Source organism: Nelumbo nucifera, chromosome 1 (assembly GCF_055504915.1).
Source record: "Nelumbo nucifera cultivar China Antique chromosome 1, China Antique-T2T, whole genome shotgun sequence".
Lineage (NCBI taxonomy): Eukaryota > Viridiplantae > Streptophyta > Magnoliopsida > Proteales > Nelumbonaceae > Nelumbo > Nelumbo nucifera.
The window spans coordinates 192204483-192223248 of NC_142649.1; the positions used below are offsets into that span (position 1 = coordinate 192204483).

General features: G+C 37.8%; 1 protein-coding gene across 1 annotated transcript; it reads right to left on the reverse strand.

Moving 5' to 3' along the window:
• Positions 1-7170: 7170 nt before the first annotated feature.
• On the reverse strand, positions 7171-9622 carry LOC104611850 (uncharacterized). The gene has a single exon (XM_010279093.3). The coding sequence runs from the start codon at positions 9393-9395 to the stop codon at positions 7443-7445; it is 1953 nt and encodes a 650-aa protein (XP_010277395.1). The 5' UTR covers positions 9396-9622; the 3' UTR covers positions 7171-7442.
• Between the last annotated feature and the right edge of the window lie 9144 nt (positions 9623-18766).

Sequence of the window (18766 nt, forward strand, 5' to 3'; positions counted from 1 at the left end):
AGGCTGAATTGAGACCTAGAACATCAGAAGCAACCACAAAACAATGGTTAGTATCAACTACGGAAATGACACCAATACCTGGCTCCTTGTGAGGGGAGGAAACAACCACACAAGAGAATTGGACTGACTTTCCAAGTTCCAAAATTTGAACCTCACCATCTGCCCTGGCTTGGGTTCCCTCTAGGAGGTTTCCAACTGGAGAATTAATACCCTGTTTAGTCTTTGGCAATCAAGAGAGTTCAAGCACCCTCTTGATTAGGTTTCAATTTTTCACCTCTTCATCCAATTTGTACTTCACCATGCTATCACCTCTACTCTCCATCGCTAGATCCAAAGCCAAGGTCTTCTTGGGACTATTATCTTCCCCAAAGAATAGGATACCGGTATTTAGAGAATCATCAACCTTCTCAACATGTTCTTCCTCCTTCCCTCCACTGTCTTCTGGTGATAGGATCTCAGTTTCTAAGTCATCATCCTAATCCTCCAACTGTGTGTACTCCTTCCAACCGTTGTCAACATCATCAGCATCCCTACACCTTGAATAATGAAGGTTGGAGTGATCCACTACCAACTAGTCGAAGCTTCCTTGTGAAGCTTCTATTCTTGTAATCCATTGCAGGTTGTTCTTCTCATGAGTACCTAGCTTCAGCCCACTACTAGCCACGATTTGGGACAATGATAAACCCAGAAAGTTTTATTTAGTCCCTTTGTTCTTGGACTCCATTCGAACCTCACATGAAACCGCCTCATTAGCCAACTCGTTGGAAGTTTTCTAACAAGTTGCTAATACTATCATGGCCCCTCCTACTTGACTCCGAGTTAACACCCATCTTGCCTAGTCCCTTCATCTCCTTCATTGGGTCTAACGTGGATCCAATCCTTGTAATTTCCGTATAAGAATAATGCCCCACCTCCATCCTTAAACCATCAGGTTTATTTGAAGTTGTTTCTCCCCTGTGCCCTTTGTTCTTCCCCCCATCACCCGATTGTTCGCCTCCCCCATTTCCTTCACCCAACATAGCCTTCTCACCAGCCACTATATCAATGGCATGCATACCAACACTTGCCAAGTAGGCATCATCTTCAACCTCTCGTTGTATCTTCCACAATGATGTTGCAGGTCCTATTGTAATCCACACCTAATACCAAGCATTATGAACAGCAACTTCAATCATCCTTGGAACAAGCTTAGGTCTCACCCCTACAATCAATAGCTTCATCACTTGAAGGTTTTGAAAATTTGTTACCAATAAAACCTCATCCAAAGATTTGGCAATCTTTTCAAGGCAAGACGATTTCCAACGATTAAATGGTAAGCCATGAAAGGTGATTTCAAAAGCTCCATCACCTAAATCTTTCTTGTTACATGAGGGGAAGCATTCTTCAATCAAAACGATATCTGAACCAATCTCCACCATATGGAAATCAATCTCCCTATCCCCAGTGTCTAGTAATGCTTTTCTTTCATCGAAAGGGAAAACGAAAGCTCTCATCGGTCACTACCATTTTGGATTTGATATTTTTTCAAGATGGTCTCCCAATTTGTAACTTCCTTTGTCGCCCTAATAACCCGAACCTCCCCCAAACGCCTGAACCACTATACAATAGTAATCTTTGTAGTTGAGATAAACTGCAGACTGTAACCCCTTGTTGCTTATCCTTACGTAGCACTTCTTCTACGACCTCCTTTTGTTAATCTTGACCCAGTTCTATTTTTGTCTCCAATTCATCTTTGCCTTTCTCATTCAAAACAGCAAGGGGCACCACTTAATTACCTTTTATTTCTTTATTAGATTCCAATTCTTTCTTCACAAGGAGACCCTGAAGACTATGTGAAACTCTTCCACCCCATACCTTGTTTTCCTCCGGGGATACAAACCACCTGTTTTTTGTTTTGCCCAAAGAATTCCACCACCACAAAGAACCATCCATTCTGACTGCACTTCAATTCCACTTGATAACTTCTTCTTGGCCTTTACAAAGTGTACCTCCATCCTTTTTTTCTTGATGGAAAAGAATACCTCATCCAAGAAGCCTTTCAACCAATGTGTGGCTTCTAGCGTCAAGAAGACAGTTGCTTTCCATTCCTCTTTGAGCTTTAGAGTGGGTTGTGCTTTACTCTTACCTTCTTCAAGCAAAAATTTCTTGGCTTATCTTCAGTTTGACTCTCCATCCCACAACTGATGAGGACCCTTTAGTTTCTTCTGCTCTCATCTTCCCGGTTCGTCTAGAAGATTGAGAAGCTTGGGATTCTCCTACTCAATCGGGAAGAGATATATCAGAATCTCCCTTTGCAGCTAGCATAAATATGCCACTCAAATAGCTGCAGAAATCAGCATCTAACATGTCTAAAAATCTAGCTAGAAATGGTTTCTGTAGAATAGAAACATTCTAGGATCCTTGGCACCTTTTAGTTATAAAGATTTGTCATTTTACTTTGATTACCTTGGATCACTTTGTACCTAAATTTCTCCCTTCTCTTTTTCTTTCTAGTAGTAATATATAACATTCTTCATATTGGTCCCATAAAATCATCAACATCATCCAACCCAACTATATGCAATCGGGTACATGAATCCTTTTTTCTTTTAATAAGTAAGGAAAAGTTTTATCAAGTAATCTTTTTTTAGAAAGGTAAGTAATCATAAGATGAGGCTTTCCATAGAGAGGCACGAGATGCAGCCTCAGTAACAACTCAGATTGCATTTAAGCCAAAAACAGATGCTCCCTATGTACAAGCATGCATATTGGGTGTTTCAATCACTCCCTACCTTTTTTAGTTTTTTTTTTTCAAAATTTTACGGGGGGTTGGTCTTAGCAAGACCTACAAAAATAAGAAAAATACAAAATACCCAATATTTAGCAAATCGGGGAACTACTGATACGATACACCCGTTACACCCCAATACGTTGTATTTTTTGAACCTTGATCATCAGGGTACACTTAGGATTGGAGACCAGGAAATAACTCAATGTGACTTTTTCAGTACCTTGTTTCAATAATTCATAACAAGGGAGAGATTGAGGAGGATGTCACCCATAGAATTAGGTCAGGATGGGCAAAATGGATGGGTGCATCTAGAGTTTTATGTGATTAGCCAAATACCACTTAGATTAAAAGGAAAATTCCATTAAACAGTTTAAAGCCAGCTATTTGTATGGAGCAAAGTGTTGGGCATCAAGAAGCAACATATCCAGAAAATGAGTGTGGCAGCAATGCATATGCAAAGATGAATGAGTGGAAAAACTAGAAATGATAAGAAATGAAGTCATTCATAGGAACTCAAGAGTGGCTCCAATAGGTGAATAATCGAGACGAAGTAGGCTAAGATGGTTTGATCATGTGCATACTGCATAGAAGACAATTGCCAGCACCAATAAGAAGAATTGATTTGTTACAAGTTGAAGGGACTAGAAGGGCTAGGGTAGAACAAAAAGGACATGGGTAGTAGTAAGAAATGATTTAAAGACCAATAATTTAACAATAGATATGGCATTAAACAGAACAGGCTAGCGAAACAGGATTCATGTAGCTGACCCCATATAGTTGGGATAAGGCTTGGACGATGATGATGATGATGATGATGATTATGATGTAGATACATTGATAGATTACAATTCATAAAGAAAAAGAGAATTTTCAAATTAGTATGCATCTATCTATGACAATATAATAAAAGAAATAATGTTTCTATTTATTTGGTTAAAGAACCTTGTTTTTTTTTCTTCCTATTTTGCACCTCATAATTTTGCTTTACCAATTTATTCTTCTCTTTTTTTTTTTTTGAGAAAGATAAGGTAAAATTTTATTGATGTGAAAACTAGATAAAAGAAAAGGTCAAATTTTATCAAGAACGATAAGGTAAAATTTATCAGTTTATTCTATGTTCAGCATTTAAAAAGAGTTGTTGCTGCTTTTTTTTCTATTCATTTAATATGATTTGCAATAGACATGCAAACAAGTCTGAAATTGTCTGTTTTAAGAACAACCATTCTATTCATTTTATCCCCTAACTGGTATGTCCTGTGTAAGTTGAATGGTGAAACTGCAATTCATCTTCTAATCTCATGCCCTTTTGTTAGCTTTATTTGGAATTGGTTTGCTTCCCTCTTTGGTTGCAGGCAGTCTTCTCCTAACAGATTGGATGGCTTACTTAGCCCTACCGGCATTAGCTGCACTAAAAGGAGGGGTAGGATCCTGTGGAGGTGTACTAGAGCAGCATATTGTGGACTGTTTGGGAGGAAAGAAATGCAAGAATATTTGAAGAAAGAGAAAAAAGCAGGGAAGAATTGATAGAAACAATAACTTTGAGAGGGGCACACTGGACAAAAAGCATTAAGTTGTTCTCAGATTTCAACGTTGAAGATTTCTTCAGGGCTTGGGCCATTATTGCCACCTCTTCATCTACAAGACAGAAATCTGTTGAGACTTGGTCTCCACCAATAGACGGTTGGAAGAAGCTGAATTTTGATGGAAATTGTGTAGGCAATCCAGGCCCCTCAGGCACGAGGGTCATTAGAGATGTAGATGGAAACGTCATCGTTCTATACTCCGGTCCAGTGGGACAGGGGGTGTGGCAAGGTCAGAATCAGTGCTCCAGGCGAGGCGCTCCCAAAATGCCCAAAGGCATATGCCAGAGGCGCTGACACCTCTGAGGTGTACGCCTCTTGCACTTTTTTCATGAGTCGTGCTAGAGGCGTACGCCTCATGCGCCTCATGCACATTTGATATAAAAAGACGGGAAAAAAAAAAGAAAAAGAACAAAAAAGGTAAGGAAAGGAAAGGAAAAGAAAGGGAAGGGAAAGAAAAAGAAAGAGAAGAAAAAAAGAGAAGGAAAGAAAAGGAAAGGAAAGGGAAGGGAAGAAAAGATAAGGGGAAAGAAAGTGGTTTGCCCCCTGCCCCTTCGGCTGGGGGGCTTCGCCCCCCACCCCCTTTTCGATGTAGCCCAATTTTTTTTTTTTATTTGAGTTAGGAGGGTCTTGCTCCGCTTCGGCGATGTTATGCATCTTTATTCTTCTTAATATAAAAAATTTTTATTAAAAATAAAGAAAAATGAGATCCCCCCCTTCCTCTTCATCCTCCTCCCAACCCCCCCCCCCTCTTAAGGAAGCTTATGCCTCCTTGTGTTCGGGAGGCTTACGCCTCTTGCGTTCTAAACTACACCTCACACCTCTAGGTAGTGGAACGTCTCGCGTCACGCCTCCACGTTTTAAAACATTGGTCAGAATTTCTGGCTGCAGTTTTTGGGATTGAAAAAGCAAAAGAATTGGGTATTAACAGATTGATTATTGAGGGAGACTCGAGAACTGTGATAAATTGGCTGCCAAAGGGTGAAGGGGTGACATGGCAGTTGAGAAATGATCTCGGAAAATTTAAATGGCTCTCAAAGGACATGTCAATACGAGTGAGATGGGTGAGGAGAACTGCCAACAGCTTGGCAGATAGCTTAGCTAAGCAAAGGGTACAAAGAACACATCTGTTTTGGGCTCAATTGTAATTTGGTTTTGGATCAGCTTTCTAAAGCCGGGTTTCACAACTTCTTGTTGTAACCATTTTTTCTTCTAATCAATGAAAATCTTTTCTGTGCAGCTGATCAAAAAAAAAAAAAAAAAACTTATCTGAAAACATTTCTGTTTGCTTAAGCAGTTTTCAGAATTTCAAAGCTCCTAATTGACCCAAAGATCTGAAACTGGCCTTTAACCTTGATGTGGAAGACTTGGGATTATTATTGTTAGTTGACCATCTTTAGGTCTTGATATTATCAATTGTGCCCCCAATTACTTTCTCGATGATCTTGAACAGAAATGCAGATTGGATTTTTTCATTCACTATAGAATTCTGTGATTCTGTCCCCATTTATTGAGATTCTTGTAATGATAAAAAATTGCAAAACATAAAGAAATAATTAATAATAAAAACACAAATACAACCAGAGAAATTAGCAAACACATAGACACAAGAAATGGGTTTAAAAAAAAACAGAAACTAAAAAGAAATTTTGGTTATATACAAATTCTAAAAAGATGTAGTAAACAGATAAACAATGACATGTGGTTAGTAACCCCCTATGATGCAAAAGCAATGCATCATCAATTCCATATGGAGTTAGGGATACAGTAAGGGATGTTTCTGTTGTACATTTTTATACTGATTATATTGCTTGTATAGTTTGATGTATATATTTATTATCAATATAATTTGATCAGTTATTGATCAAAAAATTGAAACACAGAAACATATTGAACCAGTCATAGAACATAAGTTGGTAAAACAATGATACTAATTACAAAAAAAAAAAACATTAGACCCTAAACATGCATTCTTTAAGTAGTCATGTGGTGTCGTTTAGTCACGATTAACCAATGTAACCTTCCCTATAAAACTTTAAAAGAAAGATAAAAGATTTGAAAAGAAAACCATTTCTTAGAGCCTATTGCTTCTTAGGTTGACAAGCTTGAGAACATGGATTCAAGTTTGAAAGCAGCCACTTCATGCAAGAAGATGCCAACAGTTAGGTCCATATCTGGTCCACCCTTCCCAAGAACCCAGAAAGTTGAAGCCAACATTGGCCAATGGTCCTTTTTCCAAAAGATAAGTAGGCATTAATCATCGAGTCTTTCACCTTTATAGCCTCATGCCTCAAGGCCTCATCTGAGAGGGTCCTGAGCCTCAGACCAGGGTATTGATGCTTAAGCCTTGGGGCAAATTTTGTGTACTAGCAATCAAGGCATATGCCTCAAGGTCCATGAGTACAATATATCACGTTTAAGAATACAAATTCATGAAAAAATTAAAGGATGAGATGTTGCAAATAGTTCTATTTAAAATAACACCAATTCAACATGTAGAACTAGCCAAATGACTGCTAGGATATCTTTCAACCATCTTTTTTCTAATCAAAAGAAGCAAATACGGTATGATCTCATATCTCTATATTAATTAGCATAAACAGACCAACGATTGACAGAAAACAGTTACTCTTAGATGATAAAACCATCTTCCTGCAATATCATATGTTCAATGGATGCATGTAGTAAACAGAAAGTTTTTTTAAACAAGGGCATGTTTAAAAAAAAAAACATTATTCATGTACACTCAATCTTTTAAAAAGCAATTTGGGAGGGTAGCAAAGCAAGATATTGTAAGTAGGAAACACAAGAACCCCAATGAACAACAGAAGGAAAAACTATTTATGTGCATCATCAGAAGAGCCATAATTAAACTTTCAAAGGCCCAGGAAAATGGTTAAATGGTTAACAACGAAATCCTGCACATGAAAACCCCACAGTGATACCTCACAGAACCACCACACACTAAAGGGAGCCAAAGCATGTGTTGGAGGTCCCAATCTTCTGTGTACATAATTTACAACTCCACTTCCAACTTTGAGAAAGGGGAAAATAGCACCTTGCAATGTTCTAAATACGCCAATTGGGAGGTTCTAAACAATTCCACCATGTCGGAATCCACTATCCCCACAATCTGCACCAGGGTCCAAACCACAAGGAGAATCGTACCACTTAGAGTTATCTGGGTAGAAACTGTCCACCTGTATACCAACAAGACCTGCATCCGTCACTATTGTCCCATCATGCCTGATGGGCTTGATTAACTTAGAATCCTCACAGTCAAGAATGCTCTTCTCATCAAACTCGCCACATGCATCCTTCAACCATTTATCAGATTTACAACCGTCACTCATCAGATCCTTTCTACTACTGCAATCTGTCCGCATTCGATCCCAGGGCACAACATCTTCGAGCGTGTGTTCAAAACTGTCCTCATCTTCCTCAATCAGCTCAGTGTCCTTACCATTACCATATATCCTATCATGATGGTGGTCACCCCAATGTGCTAGATCACTTTCTCCAACCAATACATCATCTGAATGCTGTTTATCATGAAGCAGTTCAACTGTCCTAGAAGCATCTTCTCTTATACTCCTAAGCCTATTCAAAATATCAAATAGCTCTCGAGACAATGAACCCAACAGTTCCCGAGGCATTTTTCCAATTTTCCCTTCCAGCAACCCAACTTCAACCTTAAGTTCCTGAACCTGGTGCAACACTGAAAGCTGTGAATCCCCCTCGTCCTTACCCATCAGACCAAACGTGTCTGTATCAGTATCCTCGCTCATCCCATAAACTGTATCCTGATCCATCAAGAACCCACCTTTATGCCCAACAACCCTATGTATGATCCTTGCATTCCCATCCAATGGCCCTGGCTCGTGACCAGTATGCACTGCATACAGCTTAAACACAGCCATCCCTTCTTCCTGATACACAAATGTCTTGTCCTTTTCATTATAATTTGCAATTGGAACAATTGCCCTGATCCGGAACCCACACCCACATCGCTTCGATGCATAAGGCTCCCGCTTCAAAATCCTCGATTTCTTAGCAGCGGGCTCCCCAGCTCGATGACAAGCATAATCCTTGACCTCTGCCATGAAGGGCTTGTACCTAATATACTTCTGACGAATACAAAGCACAACCTTGTGCTTGGCAGCCAACTGCTGGAGGCGATGAGGAACCTCCTTGGCCGGAACATCGAACGACTCAGTGTACTCAAATCTCCTTCTTTTAGTCCTCGGAGCAGACCCTGACGCGTCTGAGCAAACCGAGCAGGAAGCGACACAAACCCTAATAAATGATTCAGGGATCCCGTAAAATTTGGCACCAACGGTCCATACCTGCTTGATTCGCTCAATGGTCTCCTTAAGCCCCAGGTGCTTGAGATCAGCGTCTCCATGGAAGCTCATGACGATGTCTTGCCACTGATTAATGTGCGAAACATACTGCTGAGAGTTGTTCTTGAAGTACAATACTTCGTTTCCGTGAGCATCGACATGGGCGTTGAGCTTATCTTGGATGCGTTTCCACGCCGTCAGGTAGGCGGTATCCTCGTTGCGATCCTTCCAGACAGAACGCCAACTCTTAAGAACCGGGCGAGGGGTGGCTCGGCGGATTTCGTCCGGCGTAGCGAGGCGTCGCTCTAAAATGCAACGGACCATTAGCGCATGAGACTCGCGATTGAAGGTGTAGAATTGGGTGGAGATGTGGGGTTCGGGGTTAATGTACACCGGGGGATGTTGATGCATGTTAGAAGGAACAACCCCAGTAGAGGCGGCGGCAGCAGTGACAGTGGTGTTGTGGTTAGGGTCGTCGGCATCAGAGGAGCTAGGGCTTGAGTCGACTGCCTTGTCCTCGTCTTCGTCTTCATCTTCTTCATCTCGGAAGACCATAATTTCAGGAATTGAAGGTAGAGAAAAGGGTTGTTCTTGGTGCGTCTGCTGCAGTTGTGGTTGCAATTCTTCCCCATGCTCTATGATTTGGTGGTGGAGATGGTGGTGGTGGCCGTGGAGAAGGTCCTCGGTTTCGTCAGGATTCATGAGCGGCGAGATGATTGTAAACGACTTCAGAATCTACGCTTCATCTCTCTGACTCGCGCTCTCTCTATCTCTCTCTCTGACATGGGATGTTGTTTGATCGAGGGTTTGTTTCTCTGTTTATTTTTTCTTGTTTGTTTTCGCTTTTTTCTTCCTCGCTTTATATAGAAAAAATAAAATAGTGAGGATGACTTTAAACGGTAGGTTGGCCCTGGTTCCTTCCGGGAAGTGTCTACCCGTATCGCGACTCTTGTCTCGCTCGCTCCCCTCTTTTTCTATTAGGTGGAGGCACGTGGAGAGCACGTGATACTAAAAAACCAAATTTTTTTTTTGGGTTGAAACATTTAAACTATATTGTGGTTCACCCCTTTGGTTTCTAAAAGGATTTAATTAAACTACCCTTATAGTTCCTCAAAAACATCACGTGGGTAAATACTGACAATATTTATTATGTAAAAACACGGTGACAAATGAGAATACAGATCATTTAAGCTGTTCTGCCCATTTGCCCTTTCAAATTGAGTGCCCATTTGAAATGACTGAAGTGCAACAACAGCTCTGGCTTTTCAAGGTGGGCTTTAGACAAATCTATATTATATTATTGTCCATGTCATTCACTCTACTTCATTCATTCTCCCTTCTTTGATTTCTTTTTTCATACTTTCACATTCTTCCCTTCCCCTATTCTCTTTCCTCTCTTCTTCTTTCCTTTTCCTTTTCCTTTTCCTTTTCCTTACTCAACCCTCCTCTCATTTAACCAAATATGCAAGGATCACAACCATCTCTAATTAGCCACATCATCCTTTATTACAAGGGTTCAAAATCTCAATATAAAAGATAATTTGCTAAATACTACCTAGTACAACTAAAGGAAACTTCCAAAATGGCTTTCTTCACTTTCCCTTTTCTCTACTACCAAAACAATTACATTCTTCCCCACGGAGACATCATTATTCCCCTATTTTGGGATTGGTTTATGATGGAGTCGAAGATTGAGCCCAAGTTAAGCTCCCATGTGGATTCCTCATTAAGCGACACTTGGCTAAGTTGAAGACCGGTGCATATTCAGAGCTCATACAAGCCGAAGAATAGTGATGCAACATGTCCCCGTGTGCTTCAAAGGCTAATGTTAGTGCACGCCACAACCCCAAACGAAGTGGAGACACATGACAAACACCAAATGAGGCTTTCCATAACTAGGGGTAACCGAACCGTGGGATATTTTTTCAAACCGAACCGAATTGGTTTGGTTTTTTAAATATACAAACTAAAATCGAACCGATGCAATCGGTTAACCGTGGTTCGGTTTTTTTGATTTTTTATGCCCTCAAAATAAAAAAAATAAAAAACTAAAACCGTCAGTGGTTGCTGTCGATGCCGGACCGATTGATGCCGGTGTTGCCGCTTGTCAGAGACGCAGAGAGCCTGAAATGAGAGCTTGAGAGCTTGCCGGAGACACAGAGAGCAGAGGTGAGAGAGAGAAAAGAGATATACAGAGATCAGTCCTTGCTTGCCGGCGAGGTGGCGACCGTCGATGTTGCCATGCTGGTGGTTGGTGCGGGCCGCGCGGCCGTCTGGAGTAGAGAATAGGAAGAGTCGAAGAAGAAGAAGAGTGAGAAGAGTCGAAAGACTAAGAAGAGTTGAAGAAGAAGAAAATTAGAAGAGAAGAAAAAATAGAGAGAGAGAGAGAGAGAAGAAAATTAGAAGAGTTGAGTAAGAAGAAAATTAGAACAAACAGAAATTTTTGGTTTGTTAAAAAAAATCAAACTGAAATCGAACCAACCAACCAGTTTGATTTCGGCCGGTTCGATTTTCCCGTTTTTTTTGCTCACCCCTATCCATAACCACCGAGGTTGGCACCAAATCTCAATCACTCACTACCTTGGAAACTAACATATGTCCCATTTGCGATGAGCACAACTGCACTCCCCAACAAGTATATAAAGTCACACCGCCCAAAGTAAGACTTCTTCAAACTCCCTAGCTCCTCAAACTTCCTTTGCTCTATTGCTCACCTAAGCTCAGCTCATATGGCTACTACCATCTCAACTACACCAACTTGGCCTAACCAATTTCGACCTTGGAGTGCTCTTCCTTAAAAAACCACCTCAAGACCTCTGACTTCTATATGCGTAGGTCATAGGAGCAATCTAGCTTACCAACAACTTTATCTACTACTTATCCACCTTAGGCCGCTCAAACATTGTAGTTCCTATTTGTTTCCACCCCTATTTTGGATCGGATTCTCTTATATCGAAGGAACTATGTTAAAAACATAGGTTTTGATTTACATTTTAAATCAATTGTTTTTTTAGTCAATCAAATAATAAAATCATAAACTTTTTTATTTTTAATCAAGCAAACAATAAAATCATAAACATTTTTTATTTTTAATTGAGCATTTTAAAATGACCAGGATATGTTTCAAAAGTGCGCAGAAAACCAGGCAATGCACAAGACGTGGAGAAGAGTAAGCAAATGAAAATCTAAAACCCCATTCAGTTTTCATACACAGACTATTGTGTATGGGTTCGGATGTAGTAAACACATTAGGTAAGCACAATGAGTGAACACGTAATAGCTATGTGACACATGTCTCAGTTAATGTGCCTTTCATCCAAACATTTTTACTCCGTTAAACATAAATTATCCATTACTTTATTATTTTTGTCAAAATAATTAAAAATAAAAACAATAAAAAAGGAAAACCTAAACATGTTGGGAATTGGGACTCATTTACTTTTTTCCTTTTTCATTGTTTTTTATTTTTAAGTATTTTGACAAAGATAATAAAATAATGGGTAATTTATATCTAACAGAGCAAAAACATTTGGATGAAAGGCACTATTACGTGCTCACTCATTGTGCTTACCTAACATGTCTACTACATCCGGACCCATTGTGTATAGTCTGATGCAGCATATTAAAACACACACACTTTACACGTTAGATCCATGTGAGATCCACGTAAGATCGATGCCAACCAAGCATTGGAGGCAATGATTAGGCGATACAAGAAACATCACTTTAATTTATAGTTTCCTCTATCACTAGTTCCCTTTGGTAGGTGTTTGGCATCATATTTGTTTATTCAAAAAAACAACTCCACATCAATGCCATTTTTGAAATCCATTTTTTTTGAAAATGCATGATGTTTGGTTAGTCTTTTTTTTTTTCGAAAAATGTTTTCTCAAACTATGCCTTGAAAATCAGGAAAGGTATGATATGAGAACATGCCCTTTTAGTGTTTTCTCATTTTTCTACTATTGCTAGCAATAATATGCTGACATGACATTAAAAAACCACCTATGTGGTAGCAACAATAATGGTACCAAATATAAAATCTTAAAAATCCTTTTCTTGAGAAAATGACATGCATGCCTATGCAACACCATTTTCTAAGAAAACACCTCTTAGAAAATGGCATTGGTTTCAAACATTGCCTTGATTTTCAAGGTGTTGCCATTTTTTACATTTTTTTGTAAGATCTCTTAGCCAAACAAAAAATTCATCTAAAAAAACGCCTATGCCTATGTGGCATCAAGTTGGCACCTTTTTTTTCTTTTTTGAAAAAACAGAAATGCTACCAAACAACCTCTTACTTGTCTAATTGAGTAGAGCAAGTTTTTTATTGGGTTTATGTGTTGAATTTTTGTTAATCACCATTAATTAAAAGTAAAATAATATACATTAAGGATAAATTAATCAATAATCATTAAAATATTTATTTTTATTTTTATTTTCTATTAGTTAGAAATGGTAATTAACAAGAATTAATATGAATATTAGTTAACAAAAATTTAATTTCAATATTTTTTTGAATTTTTGAAGAGAGGGATTTCCCCATGTGGATCCTTATTTCTTGTTTTTTCTAGCATGTCAAATTCACTTTACTTTTTATTTCAACTTCATTCCATTTTCTAAATAAAATAGTGACAAATTACAATCCTATCAAATAGACTTAGATACATTCAAACATATTCAATCATAATTTTAAAGATATTAATACAATTTAATTAACTAATTCATATGAAAAAGCAGAAGCTCAACATAAATCCCAAACAACAAATACAAACAATGGGAAATGAACACCAACTAGTTTATGAGGTGGGGAGCACTCTCTCTGATTTCCCCCATGGGGAATTCATCCTATCCCCCTACTACATTTGGGGTGGATCCTTGAGGGGATCAAAGAAACACGGAAAATCGTCTTTCCTAATTTAACTAATTAACCCCCTCCCCATAAACATACCATCAATTCAAGATGTTTTATCGACAATTATGTTCTACTCTCAAAATGACAACAATGCATAAATAGCAAGCTAGTAGCCAATAAATGCATATTAATTCCCAATTACCACCGTGTTTGTGAATTCTTAGAGGTGCAAATGGACCGAATCATAATCCGATATGAAGTCCAATCCTATTTTGTTGGATTCAGATATCTCCATTTTGGATTTTCGGATTGGATATAATAGAATTCAATTAAAAATCATATCAAATTCGGATCACCCCCTATGTATGTATGTAGGTAGGTAGGTAGGTATATTAATATATATATATATATATATTGCATTTTTTGTATAAAAAATATGTATATGTATGATGAAAATAGTTGAAAAATGCTTGTTTCTTGTTTTTCTTTACTTAAAATGTTATATTTTATTCTCCTTTTAATAATTTATTATTTTTAAAAATTAAATTGGATTGGATCAAATTCGGATATCCAACATCCTTATCAGATTCGAATTCGAATCAATGTTTGTGAGATCCGACCGAATCAGATCTACAATTTATAGTACCAAGCCGGGTTTGGATATACCCTGATTTGAACCTGATCTGATCCATTTGCATCCATATGAATTCACTTAGCATTGACTTGAAGAAGATGTTTGTTGATAGTTGTGATTCAATGGGAGATGCACACCTCCCCCCTCTAGAGGTGTAATTTAGGCTTATTTTGGAAAGAGTACAAAATTACAAATACAAATATGTACATTACAAATACTTACAAAATAATATAAAAGGCATGGTTTTGCACTCTATATATTTGCATTTGACTCCTCCCAAACTAAGCCCTAGTTCCGGAATTATTTATTTACAACTCAGGTCATTGACATTTACGTTGCGTTTGGAAATGATGCAAAGAAGTGTAAATGCAAATATGTAGAGTGTAAAACGGTTCATATAAATTATAAAGTTGAGCTAGTTTTGCACTGACAAATTTACGTTCTTACCAAACAAACTTTTACCTTCTTAGTTGTAATGGATGCAAATATGAATTTCAATAAAGTATATGCTTTTTTTTTTATCAAAAGCACACTTGAATGCAAATTTACTTCTTTTTTTGATGTACTTTTATATCTTTATATCAATGTAAATATGCATTGGTCTGTCATTTGTCAATGCATAAATGTAATATTGCCAAACACAGGCAAAAGTGAACCAGAGTGCAAATTTACCCTGAACCAGGATTTACATTCCATTTGTGTCATTTCCAAATGCAGCCTTAAAGATTATTAATCACACTAAAATTTGTTATTGACTTCAATGTGGTTGGAATTTATCGTTGCAAAGTTTGAGAAGTGGAGTACCCAACATCCGGTGGTCTCCTACAAGAATAAGTGCCTGTTTGGGAGGGATTTCACACAGTTGCTTATGATGTTATATGAGTTGAGAAACCTAGAATGCCATGAAGTCATGTTGATAAAAATTCTGAAGCTATTTCAAGTAGCTTCTCCACAGTGGCTCACTCAACGTAGCTCAATCAATGTAGAAGCCCTTCTAAACATGCTTTAAGAAGTTCATGCCTCTTGAGCCATCTTAAAATGCCTACCACCCACTAGCATCTTTGAAACAAAGGCTCAGTTTGGAAGGAGTACAAATGAAAATTTGTAAGGTGCAAAACCATGTATTTTGTATGTATTTGCACTGTACATATTTGTATTTGTACTCTTTTCAAACTGAGCCAGAATAGGAAAAGAAAGAGGAAAAATTCATCCACCCCAAAATTTCCATCAACAAGAAAAGCTTTTATGGGAACCTAAGGTATACAGAGAAGCATACAATCAAATAAAATAGACCATTAATCATATAAAAACAATTCGAGAGAGCACAAAATGAATCTAATGTTGTTTTAGAAAAAAAACAAATCCTGCAAAAGGACGATGCCTACCCCACGGATTGATAAGAAAAAAAAAATCCTAACAACAACAAAAAAAAATCACTAATTTCTAAATAGAACGTTATATGCATAGTCAACCCACTAATTGCACCATTAAGAAGAAATGGAATGAGAATCATGGCCTTATCATATATTGAGCACAGGTCTTATTCCCAACGAAATTTCCTAGTTCCAAACTAAAGTTTCAGAATTTATACCTAACTTTCACTAAATGTGAGCTAAAACTTCGTAATTTTAGAGAATAAACAAAGATGGGTGAAGTAAAGAGGGAAATGTTTGTGCCACAATCAATACGAAGATGATGAATTCCAACATTTTAGAGTTGTTACTGGTTAAAGTACAGTTACAGTTGGATGAGACCCACTATAAACCATCAAATTAGGGTGTTGTTTGGATAGACATTTACTTTTATACTTTTAAAAATATCAAAGTATAAAGTAAATCAAATATTTTTTACTTTGGTATTTTTGCTTTGAAAACCATTTGAATAAAAAATTTTGAAAAGTATGTTTTCCAAAACAGAAGCACAATATTTTGTTTGGCAAAAGCACATCTGTTTGTACTTCCGGTGACTGTTTCCCGTGGTTTTGGGGCCTAAGACCGGTAACAACAATCCGACTCTAGTAGCGGCAAATGGAGGTAGGGTCGAGAGTTTTATCGAAGGGTAGTGTAACCACCCATTCGCATGAAAACGAAAGTACAATTTCACTAAAAACGCGAAGTTTGAAGTTTTTCATGCTTTTAAAAACATGAAATCAAAAAGTATAAAGTACATAATACAAACTCTATATTGTGTTTTTCGTGCATTTATACTTTCAAAAGTATGAAAATACTTTATAAAGGTCTATCCAAACAGGGCCTAAATTGCAAGATTTCTAGTACTTTGTAATATTTGTTTAGAGTACAAGCAGAAAAAAGGTTATACTAGATTTGCCCTCTAGCACAAAAGGGTAAAATTAGGTTTTCAAAATATAAAAATGGAATGTGACATACCACTAAGCATTAACAAAGTATTAATTAGTTCCATAATTTATTGGACAAGGGTGTTTTAACTCATTTCAAACGAGAGGTTTAAATTTTTGCCAAAACCACGAGGGGGTGGTTTTAAGCATTTAACCCTTTAAATTTTAATTTTGAACTGTTTTTTTAGTGAGTTTACTTTTGCTACACATGATTTTAGCATAGGGCTAAAACCGGGCATGGAGGCCTTTTCAATATATTACTATGACCCCAAGGATCGTAGCAAAAGTGATTTAATTTTGACTAAGGCCACGTTTGTTTAGGGTGGAAAATTGAACCGGGGTAAACTTTACACCTCGGTTCGATTTTACACATGTTTGGAAAGAGTAATTTTACACCATAAATCGGTATAAAACTGATTTTTGAATTTTTTTTTACATTGATAATTGATGTAAAATATACATCGAAATTATCGGTGTAAAGCTAACGTCTCTCTCTCTCTCTCTCTCTCTCTCTCTCTCTTCTCCTTCTCTCTTCTTCTTCTTCTTCCCCCCTTTTTTCTTTCTCTGTTTCGTCGCCGCCGTTGCAACCAGTTGCAGCGGCAAATCTGAACCCAAGGCAGCACCGACACCGGCACCGACAATCTCTCTCTCTCTCTCTCTCTCTCCTTCTCTCTTCTTCTTCTTCTTTCCCCCTTTTTTTCTTTCTTTGTTCCATCACTGGTTGCAATGACAGATATGAACCCAGGACGGCAACGACACCGGCGATTTTTCTCTCTTGCTCCCTCTCTCTCTCTCTCTCTCTTCTTCTTCTTCTTCTTCTTCCCCCTTTTTTTTTCTTTCTCTATTCCGTCACCGCCGCTGCAACCAATTGCAGCGGCATATCTAAACCTAGGGCGGCAGCGGCATCAACGATTTCTCTCTCTCCCTCTCTTTCTCTTTCTCTCCTCTTCTTCTTCTTCCCCCCTTTTTTTCTTTCTCTCTTCCGTCACTATCGCTGAAAGTTGCAATGGCATATTTGAACCTAGGGCGGCAGTGAAATTGACGATTTCTCTCTCTCTTCTCCTTCTCTCTTCTTCTTCTTCTTCTTCTTCTTCCCCCTTTTTTTCTTTCTCTATTCCGTCACCGCCGCTGCAACGGTAGATTTGAACTCACCTTCAACCTTTCTCTCGCCACATGTCTCTCTTTTCCTCCTCCTTTTTCTTCTTCTTCTTCCTCTGCTTCCCTCCTCCTCTATGTAAATTTTCACAGAATTTACACCTTGACAACTAGACATGGTTAGTGTAAATTTTCAAAATCTACTGGTCCCAATTTCCATTGACAACTAAACCAGTTCACATTTCCCATCAGTGTAAAACTGAATTTACACCTAAAACAAATGCAACCTAAGGTGAAATTGGGATTCAATCCCACGATCCCATTACAACAACCAACTTGGTGACAAATTCAAGTTTTGACCATTTATAATAGGGAAAATCTATGATGCCAAAAAGACATGATATCGAAAAGGTTTTGATCAATCATAACCCTTGTGAATTTTAGTGAAAATCCACATGACTGGTTCTTATTTTTATGATACTAGTTGACTATGTATGCATTGCAACATTATTCCTAGCGTTGGTCTGGAATATCTTTTAACATGCATATGACTATATATGCATGTTATTGTTCACTATTTCTGTTACCAGTTTGGAATGACTCCTGAATCCTCCACTTCCAGACCGGCCCAAAAGAAAAGAAAAATAAATTTTTATAAAATGGAAAAGAAAAATATAAGAAATCTAAAAGGTTTTCTAAAACAAGAAAACCTTCAGCCGCAACTTGTTTCAAATGCGGACAGAAAGGTCATTATGCCAATAAGTGTTTTAAAAATAAAAACACCTCTAAGAAAATCAATGAACTAGAAGAAGAAGAAGAAGAAGAGGTCTCTCTAAGGAAATCCTCCACTTCCTCAGAAGAATGTTGTGCCAATAACGTATGTACGTGTAAAAATGAAACAAGTACCAAAGAGGAAGAGTCAGGAGAAATCAATGTGTTAACCTTAGATGAAGAATATCTTCTTGAAATACTCAATGAAATTCCTAATGAGGAATCTAAGAAAAAAATACCTGCTTACAGCTTTACAAAACAGAGAAGAAAAGGAAAATAAAGAAAATACCAAAAAGCTATTGGATGAGAGAAATATAATTTCCTATAGAGAACTTATTAAAAGATCTCAGGCAGAGAGCTCC

Excerpts from the sequence above, each read along its gene's own strand:
- LOC104611850 (XM_010279093.3), bottom strand. The coding sequence starts at position 9,395 with ATGAATCCTGACGAAACCGAGGACCTTCTCCACGGCCACCACCACCAT.